The sequence below is a fragment of the Staurois parvus genome, unplaced genomic scaffold (assembly GCF_062004578.1).
Source record: "Staurois parvus isolate SC_StPar_1 unplaced genomic scaffold, SC_StPar_1.0 ptg000054l, whole genome shotgun sequence".
NCBI lineage: Eukaryota > Metazoa > Chordata > Amphibia > Anura > Ranidae > Staurois > Staurois parvus.
In genome coordinates this window covers 3,577,947-3,590,645 of record NW_028317850.1, presented here as the reverse complement: position 1 = coordinate 3,590,645, position 12,699 = coordinate 3,577,947, and the positions used below count along the sequence as shown (strand labels likewise).

The 12,699-nt window shown below is 39.3% G+C and overlaps 1 protein-coding gene across 4 annotated transcripts in view; it reads right to left on the bottom strand.

Annotated features, from left to right (window-relative positions):
• ZNF280D (zinc finger protein 280D) overlaps positions 1-12,699 on the bottom strand; it is a 105,661-nt gene that overhangs the window by 50,993 nt on the left and 41,969 nt on the right. For all 4 annotated transcript variants that reach the window (XR_016311242.1, XM_089667855.1, XM_089667862.1 and 1 more), the window contains one exon: positions 2,799-2,956. Coding sequence is in view for 3 of the 4 variants with exons in the window: in XM_089667855.1 (XP_089523981.1) it covers positions 2,799-2,956 (158 nt within the window). In the remaining variant the exon portion in view is untranslated. The remainder of the gene's footprint in view (positions 1-2,798; positions 2,957-12,699) is intronic.

Here is a 12,699-nt window from a genome sequence, read left to right as displayed (position 1 = left end):
TTTTTTTTGTAACCTAACCTTGCGTTAAACGTCTCCACGACTTTATCCCTGACCTAGCTGGTGTGTTCCTTGGCCTTCATGATGCTGTTTGTTCACTAATGTCCTCTAACAAACCTCTGAGGGCTTCACAGAACAGCTGTATTTATACTGAGATTACATTACACACAGGTGAACTCTATTTACTAATAAGGTGACTTCTGAAAGCAATTGGTTCCACTAGATTTTAGTTAGGGGTATCAGAGTAAAGGGGGCTGAATACAAATACACACCACACTTTTCAGATATTTATTTGTAAAACATTTTTAAAACCATTTAGCATTTTCCTTCCACTTCACAATTATGTGCCACTTTGTGTTGGTCTATCACATAAAATCCCAATAAAATACATTTACGTTTTTGGTTGTAACATGTGGAAAATTTCAAGGGGTATGAATACTTGTTCAAGGCACTGTTGATTTGGAAACCATATGTAATGATTGATCTTATTTATTTGTATTTGAATTACCAGAAAGCACGCCTAAAGACTAGTTTACATGAACTTCTCCCTCTTAAGAGCAATACGTAGTGGTTTACTTTTCAGAGGGTGTTTCACAGGCAGTCAGGAGTTGATATATATTTCCTAATATTTATTTGTTTTAACTCCTGCACCACCACAACTGCGTGCATTGCCTCATACAAGTATTGCTCATCAAATGATGGCCTCTGCACACCTATCTGCTACCTTTGCTTCCAGAAGGAAAGTGTGGGGGGCAGTAAAAATGTGACTCAACCGCATGTTTTTGGCTCCTGCTGCTGTCAATCAAATGCAGTGAGGAGGAAGTGGGGGCGGGGCTAAGTCCTGCTGTGTAAGTCTATGGAGCGTGGCTCCTTAAGACACACAGCTCAGGAGCATGCAGACACTGTGGGGTTTATTTACTAAAGCTGGAGAGTCCAAAATCAGACTCCCTTCTGCATAGAAACCAATCAGCTTCCAGGTTTCATTGCCAAAGCTTCATTGAACAAGCTGAGGTTAGAAGCTGATTGGTTTCTAGGCAGAAGGGAGTCTGATTTTGGACTCTCCAGCTTTAGTAAATAAACCCCTGTGTGTCACAATAGCAAGCAGCTTGTCATGAATTGTCCAACAAGCTAATGATTGGTTTCATATGAGAGCCAAAAAAAAAGTTAAATATAAGTCATTCCTGAAGTTATATGTTACAAGAATTGTTATACTATAGATTTGTTGTATGTGCAGCTTTACTGTATTCTTTGTCTTATGTTTCCTAAAATAACAAACAAATCACTTTATTCTGTCGGAGGCCATATTTGTTCTCTTTCAAACACAATGATGTGTAAAGCTTCTACTGGATATAGGACCAGAAATGACAATACGAGTTGTTAATTCTGTATTACACTTGTGAAGCGGTTGACCACTAAGCAAACAAGATACAATTTAACTTAGACTGAACGTGTGCTTTGCCTATGCAAATACATAGTTAGGTAATTCTAAAGTTGGTTGTACAAACATCATACAGTCAAGTTTTAATGTGTATGGTGAGCTGATGATAGACGCAGAGTTCCTCACATTTTCCAGCAAATGAAACAGAGGGGAGAAAAGGTGGATGTAAGTAAACTTATACAGAGGTCCGCTTTAAAAGCTAACTCCACCATTCTAACCATGTTTCATGTTACGCCTATATTCAGAGTGTAGCATGAAACAAGATCAGCATGCATAGACTATACCCTCAACCCCCCCAAAACTTTTTACCAGCGGTTCCTGTCAAATTTAAATTTGGTACAGCTTTGTGTAGCTCTGACCACACATCTGTATCATTTATTCAACAGAGTTGTGGAAGAAAAAATTAAAAGTCCCACCTGTCACCACAACAGCGGGATTCGTAGTTCTCATTGGAGCATTAGTGCCATGAAGTCACCGCACTTGTAGTCCATCCATATGGACTTAAGCTAGAGGAATACTCATCAGGAGCCAGAGCATTGCATTCACTATCCACTGATCACAATAGCAATGCTTTGCAGGCTCAAATGCAAAAAAATATGGATGCACTTATTTTTTTTGCAAAAGGTGGAAATGTAGTTTGTCCACAAACTGTACAAAAGAAGCAAGCCTGGATCAAAAAAGGTAGTATTCAAAAGTACAGTTTTTTTTACTGTTTGTATTATTACCCCAGACCAAAAAGAAAACTCCTACTCCCGGAATGACTGTGTAGTTGTCATTGCTACAGCGCTGCAATCAGCAAGGGGGCAGGTTAGACCACTCTACAAAAACCACTGCTCTCACACAGGGTTCAGAGGTCTTTATGTGCACATGGCTTCCAGGACCAAGTGTTTTCTGCTGAGGTTGGGGAAACACAATAAATCAACTGTAAAATTAAGATTAATAATTAGGTATTTGATCCAACCTGAATTAATTTCTTTAAACTGCATGGGTAAACTACAATGTAACATGAATTTGTTACTTTTCCAGATTTGGGCAAAAATGCATTGGCATTAGTGGTCCTTTTAGAACTATATAATAAATATTTGACTGCCAACTTTCTAGCTTTAAACAAACAAACAAAAAAAACACATTCCATTGAATTTTAGATTTTAGAAGGTCAACTTAATACACATTATGTCTTTTTCAAAATAACGGCACAAGGTGAAAATGATTTGCAGATTTGTGTTAAGTAGAAAATTAAGTGTATTACAACTACTGCCTGAGCATGAAATAAAATTTTCTCTTGCCAGGTTTACTAACAATGCTTTCACCAATGGATGAATAACACAGATCCGTAACACAGAGTAGTGCCCTCTGATCTTACTTGTGGATTCATAGAGCGTGTGTGAACTTTCAATGTGGCACTGCAGCTGAAAAGGAGTTGGAAACTGGCGATAACAGTGGTGGCACGTGGTGTGGTTTTCCCAACTTTCTGTACTCTGCTTCTCAAGTTCCAAATGATGCTTCATGTGGTTCATGAACCTAACCAAGAAAATAACAGACAAAATAGCGGAGTAAGAAAAAAATATGCTCATTATTGTAAGCCTAATGTCTAGTACACAGGATCAGATAATCGGACAACTTACTGTTTGTTTTTTGTTACATGCTAATCTTATATCGAAAATGAAGAGGTTACTAAAGTTACAAAAATTCTCGTATGACAGAATACAACTTTGGAAGTGATGTACTGTATTGTATTGGAATGTATTCTTTCGTTCCTCAGCATGCATGGTCTTGGTTTCTCGATTTTTTATGGACAAATACTATACTGATTAAATGAAAATCGTTTGCGCTGTTGTCATACAAGAAAAGTTTTTGTGCTTGTTCTTTTGAATATTGTCGCATGAACTGTCATGATCGGCTGTTGAAAGCTGTGTACTAAAGATCAGATTATCATACGATCCCTCTGGAAGCAATTTTTATCATCCGATTTTCTGATCGTGTGTATGGGGCATAACTTAAAACAATACTTACTAAATAGGCCAACGTTGAGTAACAAACAAAAAATGTTTTATATATTACACACACGCACACACTTAATTTGATTGCCTTTAAAATCATTACACAAGCTGAAGGCAAATAGGCTGGTTCACGTTGCAAGGAAATTTTCCCTTAGCTTTGTTATTTAGGCAAGGCTTTGCCCACTTCCATCATAGAATCCAAAACACTGCATAATTTTTTTTTTTTTTTAAATTTTCCTTGACTAAATTTAGAGATGTTTCACCACATTCACTAAGCTAAGGAAAAATTCCCTTGCAAAGCTAACGTCGTATATTATTTACATTTAGTAAATCAACCCCTCTATGTTAGATTTAACTTTCTAAAGAGCTTAGGCTAACTATTAACAGGCATTTGAACATAAAGAATACTTTATGTGCAAATCAAACACAAACACTGAACATTAGCTTATGATTCCCGCTACACCGTGTAAGCCTGGGTTCACACTTGTGCGGTGCAGTATAATCACATGTGATTCGCACAGGAACCGCACCACATGTGAATTGTGTGCGGTGAGATTGAAGCCATACATTTTGTACGGCTCAAATCGCACCGCATCTGCACCAAAAAGGTGCTGGACCCTTTTTTTGGTCCGCACTAGAATTGTATCACATGGGTATTCACACCCAGGCAATCCGATAATGCACATCACAACGCGTTTTGCGGACCAATTTCAGGGTGCTGTCAATGTAACATACACACCCGCAGCGGTTCACATGAACGGGGTGCGATTGTGATGTGGTGCGGAATTTGCACAGAAAACACTGCGAATTCCGCACCGCAATAGTGTGAACCCAGACTACAGGGAAATTATGCACATACTGTATATGGCACTTTAACTTCTCGTAGCTCTCTACCAACTTCAGATTTTAAGTCAACAAGGTTCAACTTCTTCCACAGATTAGTAAGGCTACTCTACCTTACACAGATTTGCATTTAGGTAGTTCTTTTTAGCAATAAGCTACCCATAAACATAAGAAAACAGTCTACTGGATTAAACAATCAACCATGTCCATGCTCAGATAGGAGTGTACAAGTCACGTTAGAAAACTTTGGAGCTTGTTCAACATTGAACACATTAGTTCTGGAGTCATTTTTTATTGTATTAATAGATTTATACTTTTTTAATTCATATTAAAACAATCTATTTTCCTGTGTCCATGCATTTCTACTGAACTGAAAACTGCAGAATGAATTTCAGCGCATCACATATGAACAAATCCTCATCCCTATTGTTCCCCTTTGAGATAAATATTGCTGACAGTGAATGCCTTTGTTACTCTCTTGTTCCCCCATACCTCTTCTAAACAATAGGAATGCTTGGCTGAGCCAAAAGATTTATGTTTATGTAAGCAGCAGACAAGAAAGGTGCCCTCTGGTTCCTTTAATAATGTTTATTTCTCAAAACAACTCACAAAACTTGGCAAAAAATGTTATTTGAGTCTCTGTAGACTGTACACAATTCTGATGTTACTAAATACATACTATTTTATTAGGAGAGGTAAGCCTTTACAACGGGGCTAGTGAAAAAAATAACTAGCAAAAGTGTGCCTACACCAGCTTGGGGATATTTCAAACAATGCTAAAGACCAAGCAGTTTTCTAGCAAGCAGTATGTGCAGGACAGCAATGTGAAGTAAACTGTGGCAAGCAGTATATCCAAGTAATTCCCATTAGAATTAGCTGTGCCTAATTCAGACAAGCATTTGTGCCAGTTTCCGTAATGTTACTGACACAGGTGACAAATTCAGGTAGTTCTAACTACTTCCACTTTAAGAACCTATCACTAAGGCAAAGACAGATTCTTGAAGAATTACCACCAGTTTGCAGATTAGAAAATTGGTGGTACCTGTAATAAACTCTGAGCGGGTGTACAGAGATCTGCCAGTGCTTAGGGTGGAGCATGACAGTTTTCCGCATAGGGCTCAACCTCTGGCCCCATTCAGCTTTCATCCGGGAGATTCCCTGGCCAAAAGCTAAATGTAAACAAATGGGTTAGAGATAGTGGTGATGTCCTTACCTGAATATGGCAATGCTCATGTTTGGGAAATGACTTGTGTCATTCAGTGGGTGGAGCTTGATGGGGTAACTGACATTGGTGTATCCACAGGTTTGCTTGCTGCAGTGCATGGCAGTGGGCAGATCCATAGCCACAATTCAGTAAAAAGTATGGATCTGCCAAGTGTCATGTGCAGTCAAGCAAAAGCAAAGTGGACCTGTTGAGGAACTAGTCTCTCAGTTCTCCATCAGGCTCCACGAACCCACACTACAAAACCTCTCAGCCATGCACCTGTCAGTGTGACAGAAGCAGTGGCCAGGGAAGGAACGTCCAGAATCAACACTCCAACTTCAGTGCCTGGCTCCGACTGACTCATGTATCAGTCTCTGACAGGTACATGAATCAGGAGCAAGCAATGACAATTTTAGTGCTATGGCCCAACAAAAATTCTAAAGAGTGTCTACAACATCCTTTAGAAATTCCCTGTACTGTGTTTTACTGTGGTGACATGCTGTCTTTATAGAAAGTTGAAAAGGTCCATTAAAACCATCATGCCTCTGGCTGGGTACATCAGAAACAGATTAGGGGCAGGGAGTCCAATCTGCTTGAGTTGATACATGGCATTGGCACAATGAAGGCAAGAACCCAGATGTGCTCAGTGCCAAGCATGTGCAGGTTCAGCGTGTGGAGAGAAGAATGATAGGTTCAAGAAAATGTCTGTTATCCAGGCTCTCTTAGGATGTCTTAGGATGTGACTCCAATGACAATCATTTATATTTCCATGTTGTGACTAGCTCTATTCTCTGTTCTAGTTCACTTTTGTAAAAACTGTTAAGTAATTGAGACGCTACCATAACCTCACAAGATGAAACTTTTAGCTGAGGTATTAGCTTACAAAAGCACAATATGAAACATAACAGTATAGAAAATAATACCCCACATGGACACTGCTACTGAAATCACTGCAAGCATAGTATGCCTGACAGATTAACGTGCTTGTCTTATAATGATATGACTTTCTGCCTTTGACAAAGGACTGTGGGATGCATTTTGTTATTTAATGAACTATAAGAACAAATTCATTACAAGGACAAAAAAAGTTTGTAACTAATGCACTTTCTGTTCTAGGGTGTCAACATACAGTCACAGTACTGTATCTATAGAGAAGAAGTATTTTAGGACAGGACTACAAATCACCTCTCCATAACATAAGGGGGCATTCTGTAACCCACAGAGATAGCTGAGAACAATAGTAACTAATAAAAAAATATATTATTTATAACAGACCAAAAGGAATCAAATAAGAGAAGTTCATTGTTGGGGTTTACATATATCTTAAAGAGTAACTCCACATTTGTTGCGCAAAAAACAATCCCCTCTGGGTGATCTATGTACATTGCAAAGATTTTAGTAAACTTTGTAGCAGATAATCTACCTGTTCTTGTTAAGAAAAAGCTGTATGTTCAACTATGTCCTTGAAATAGTGAATCCTGAATGGATTGAACAGTGTCTCTGTTCAATCTAATCAGCTGATGCACTTGCAGGGGGTTCTAACGAGGAAAGTTGCATTGTCTGCTGTACAGGACACCAGAGTTTGATCCTGAATGGTAGGTATAATTCCCCACTATTTGGGTTGTGGTCCCTTTAAAGGGGGACGATTTGAAGGTAAAGTTGAGTACTCAGATGTTCTCACCCATGCAGGGTGAGGGGTTTGGGGGTAGTCAGGCTGGAGAGGAGAGGACTTGCTTTCAGTAATATCTGGATTTCTAAATCCTTATTAGGGACCTGGAATTTTGGAGGTTCACAGAGTTTTGGGTGGGAAGAACCTATAAACCCTGATTACAGGGACTTTGAGGCAACTGTGTTAACCTCTTCTGGACCAGAGTCCAGAAAAGGAAGGGGAAACAGTGGGTTCTCAGATGTGAGAAAGTGAGATGGACACCTTTGTGAGCAGGGTGAACTGCTCTTGGGAGTGCACTATAGTTGCTGAGCTGTGAAAATCTCCTCCTTGGGACACCTGAAACCAATGGGAAACCCCAAAATCCCAATGTGGAATTGGTATACTGGTGGTGCACCTTTAGCTTGTTTTGCAATTTTGAACCAGAGTATGGACTATTTTATATTTTCTGTTTGCTGAAGACATGCATTTTTTTCTGTTGACCTGTTTGTTTGGAATAAAAAAGGACTCTGCTTTTACCAACATGTTTGGCTGGTGATCTCTAACTGCCCATGTGACACTGTATATTTTTAGATGTAATTAACCGTTGGGGAGTATCTCACTAAAAACATAATTCCTATTGCAGAGGATGCCTAAAATTATACTTGTATCTAAGTGTAGACTGAGAAAATCAATGAGCCAACCACACAAGCAGGAAATGACATTTCTGGGGATGTTCTGTACAATGTGTATAGAAGGTCTACAAATTGTCATATTGCATCCAATTATACAGAAAATGACAGTGGCTGAAGATTGAAAAGGAAAGGTAATTTTTCATATCATTAAATTACAATCTGGATTGCGCAGCAATTATTTTTTTGCTAGCTCTTATTTTTTGTCATGAAAGTTGAGTTACACTTTAAATATGAACTACTGATTAACAACATTTTTAATTTTACTTTTGAGAAGCAGGGGCAGCTTTAGGCTCTTTCACATTTTACAGACTTTCCTTTCCCTTCCTTGATGTACTGCGCATTTACAGAGCTCAATAGCAGATGCTGAAATTTACACACGCGTGAGTGCGAATTAGTCAGAGCAGTGATTCAAAGACAAACCAGACTCACAAAGTATGTAGTGTGTGTTGTGCTATTTTTTAGCAAACCTATCATGCTCTGGGAATTGTTTGTCATATATTAAATCTGTAGAACAAACGTTATACAGATCTGAAAAATGTAGAACAATCCTTCCCCCCCAAAACCACAGCAGTTTCACTTTAAATCTCTAGAGGGGGAATTTAATAAGACTGCATCAACCAGAATATGGAGCAGCTGTGCAAAGCAACCAACCAGCTTCTCACTTTAATCTTTAAATCCTAATCGAACAAGCTAAAAGCAGATTGGTTACTATGTGCAGCTGCTCCATATGCTGTCTGTGGCAGTTTTACTAAATCTACCCCCCCCCCCCCTTCCCATTTATGTGACAGAAGATAAGCCATCCAAACACATTTCTAAGGCTGCGTTCACACTTGAGAGATATGTAGTTTGAAGCTTCAAAAACGCTCAAACTTAAAAAAAATCAATTGGTCTCTATGGTGCCTGCTCACACATGATCGTGCAAACAGCCACCATAGAGAACAAACGATTTTTTTAAGTTTGAGCGTTTTTGGAGCTTCTTCAAGCTACAAATCACTCAAATGTGAATGCAGCCTAAAGCTATTCAACTGATCATTACAAATTCTAACTGCCTCTATTAACTCCTTCACACCTAAGAGTAAAACAAATCTTAACGCCTAAGCACAATTTTGCAACTTTGACATGTGTTAGTAAAAGCATACATATCATCACAACTACTTTGTACATCCAGGTGAATTATACCTTGTTTTTTTTTCAGGACAAACTTGGGCTTTCATTTGGTGGTAAATAGCAATGGATATCGCCTGATTTTTTTTTTTATTATCAAAGGAAAACTGGCCCAAAATAGTTAAAAAAAAAAAAACATTTTGCTGTGTGTTTCTTGTTACTACCATAACCTACCATCAAAGAACAACCCAAAATAAATTTTCCAGTTCTTGACGATCGCAGTGATACCATATATGTGTATGTTATTTGTTGTTTGGACTTGTAGTACAGCCCAGAAACAATAGTGCTCCTTTTGTTTTTTTACCTAAACACAAAACAAAACCTGACCTTTGTCCTTGACCCAAATACTAACCCTGAACTAGATCAAACCTTGATCTAGATATTTTTTCTTTATTTTTTTTCTTTTATTTTCTAATATTTAATTTATTTATCTTTTCTTTTTCTTTTTTTTTTACAATCAGTTGTTTGGTTTTTTTTCCCCTCTGCAAGTCTGCAAGGAGAGAGAGAGAGAGACAGACAATGTATTTTTCTCCTCCATTCAGAGAGAAAAAAAACAAAGGAAGCGGGCTACACAGTGACTGATTACTGTGATAGGCAATCAGAGACTGTCACAGTGATCATGTGACCTGGAATCTGAAGTCCCGGGTTCTGATCGTGATAATGGGACCCGGGGCTCTCAGTGACACCCCGGTCTTTGTGCTGGGAGTGCGCTGTTCGGCGCACTACCAGCACAAAGACAGGTACGCAAATATGCAGCTCCTCTGAAAAAAATCCCAGTTCTGTGAAGCCGCATATTTGTGTGACGTCGGCATCAAGGGGTTAATGAAGGAAAAAAAGTGAGACCACTCCTGAGACTAAAATACTCAGCAAGGTTCACATAGATGTTCCAGTATTTTGGAAACTTTCTACAACTAAGAATCATCTAAGCACAGAAAAAGTCAATAATCTTACTATGTAGACCTCCTAATTTCTAGCATACAAATAAAGCACAATGATTCAGGAAAGATAAATAACTATTTGGCCCACAGCCATTTAGTGTGGGCATTTCACCAAGAAGACTGTGCAAACATACAAACAATTTACTTTTAATCCAGCATCAACATGTTTTAACTTGATATCCAAATAGAGTGTAGTTAATTTTAGCTACAAAGTGACAGAACCAGCCCCTTCCTGCTGAAAATGCCTTTTGGATTACCTGAGCATTTACACTACTAGGCTGTTGAGCAATAAAGGTTATGTCCAGCCAAAACTTTGTTTAGTTTGAGTGGGGAAGGGTTACAACACCTGTCAGGATTTACTACAATCTGGGGCTTCCTTGGTATTCAAGATCTGTCCAAGAGATGAAAGCATGTCCTTTCGCATGGATATTCTTTTTTTTTTATCAGTTCAGTCACGTTTTTTTCAAAGACGGATCAGTTTTTTATCAGTTTTTCCATCAGTCTTTTTTACATCCACTACCACTGCAAACACCAGACCGTTTGTCCATTTACATCCGTTTTTCATCAGCTCCGTTTTTTGACAGAACAAAAATAGGGCTTTAATCAAAAAATGGATGTTGATGAATGCGGATGTAAATGGGTGATCATCCGTTTTTCCATCTACGGATGGGTGAAAAATGGACAAACAACACTCATGTGAAAGGAGCCTGAGGGTCTTTTCACACGTGCGTTCCATTTTTGTTCATCAGTTTTTTAAAAGAAAAGCGGATCAGTTTTTCATCAGTTTACAACAGTTTCTCATCAGTTTTTCTTATCCAATACCAATGCAAAAAGATTTTTCGTCAGTTTCATCTGTTTTTTTCTTGCGTTCCGTTTTTTAACCACTAGCCTACAGGGCACTTATACCCCCTTCCTGCCCAGGCCAATTTCCAGCTTTCAGCGCTGTTGCACTTTGAATGACAATTGCGCAGTCATGCAACACTATTTTTTTTTGGGTCATTTTTGTCAATTTTTAGCATTTTTTTGTGACAGATAGAGCTTTATTTTGGTGGTATTTAATCACCTCTGCGTTTTTTATTTTTTCTTAAACAAACCAAAAACCACAGAAAATTTTTGAAAAAAAAAAAAGTTTTTTCTTAGTTTTTGTTATAAAATTTTGTAAATAAGTGATTTTTCTCATTCACTGATGTGCGCTAATGAGGCTGCAGTGATGGGCACTGATAGGTTGCACTGATGGACACTGATAGGTGGCACTGATGGGCATTGACAGGCATCACTGATGGGCACTGATAGGCAGCACTCATATATGGCACTGATAGGCGGCACTGATTGGCACTGTTAGGCGGCACTGACGGACACTGATAGGTGGCACAGACTGGCACTGATTGGCAGCACTGATAGATGGCACTGACTGGCATTGATAGGTGGCACTGACGGGTGACACTGAAAGGCAGCTCAGATGGGCACTGATATGTGGCATTGATGTGGCACTGAAATGCGGCACTGATGGGCACTGGCAGGTGGCATGGATGAGCACTGAAAGCTGGCACTGATGGACACTGACAGGTGGCACTGCTGGGGCTACACAGATCATCAGGGCACACTGATCATCAGTGCTCTGATGATCAGTGTACATGTCCCCTCCGAGGAATGGTGATTACCGGCTCTCCTCTCCTCACGAGCTGTCAGCGTGACAGCTCATGGGGAGAGAAATGCCGATAACCGGCATTTCCCTGTTTACATGTAATCAGCTGTGATTGGACACAGCTGATCACATGACCGAGCCGAAATCTTCGGCTCTTTCCGTGGATCGGTGATCCGCTGTGTCCGAGGGACACAGAGCACCGCCGATCGCCGCGCGCTCCGGGAGCCGCGCATGCGCAGTTAGAATGGGAGGACGTCATATGACGTCCTCCCAGAACGAGAGAACCACCTTGCGTCCGTCATATTACTATATGGCGAGCGGGAGGCGGTTAAAGGAACAAAAATGCAGTCTTGCTCCGTTTGAAAAACCTGCCTGAACAGAAGCGGACAAAAACTGATGTAAATAGACAGATGGATGAAAAACGGACAAACGGAACGTCTGTGTGAAACGAGCCTTAGGCTCCATTCACACTTGTAGGACTCCAAGGTCATGCCGAAGGGACAGAAGTTTGTTATTTGCAGGATAGCCAAGCAAAAAAGAAAATAAAAGAGCCCGAAAAAGAAAACTAATGCACCCACCATATCGAAGCTTCAATATATTAGGTGTCTGTTTGTATATTTAGATACACTTTAATTCTTGATCTGTCATATAAAAAAAAAGAAAACAATTTCCACATCTGCCTAAACAGACAAAGTAAACTAGAATAAAAGGTTTATACATACAAATTCTGTTATTAAAATGTATCTGCTTTCACTTATTAAATATTATTTCAGCAAGAACAAGTCTAACAGCAACACATTTTCAAGAATGACAGTTCCTGACTACATACATTAGTTTCCTGCTGTTTACAAGAAAAACTGCCCGGGCTTCAACCTGCATCTTTGATTGTAAGTGTATGTAATAGTGATTTTAAAGCCCGCAATTACAACAGGCTTTGTTTTCCTTAATGATTTGAAGCAAGACAAGTCTGTTCATTTCAACTTGCAAACGATGCCCTTTGCAGACTTGAACCATTTTTCAGCTTCACATTCTGCTATTTCAGCTTCTCCTTCAGGTTCTTATGTGGAAGTACCATGACCTTCGCTGCCAGGCAAAGGTCCTTAAACAAACTATTGTGCCTAATAAAGAAG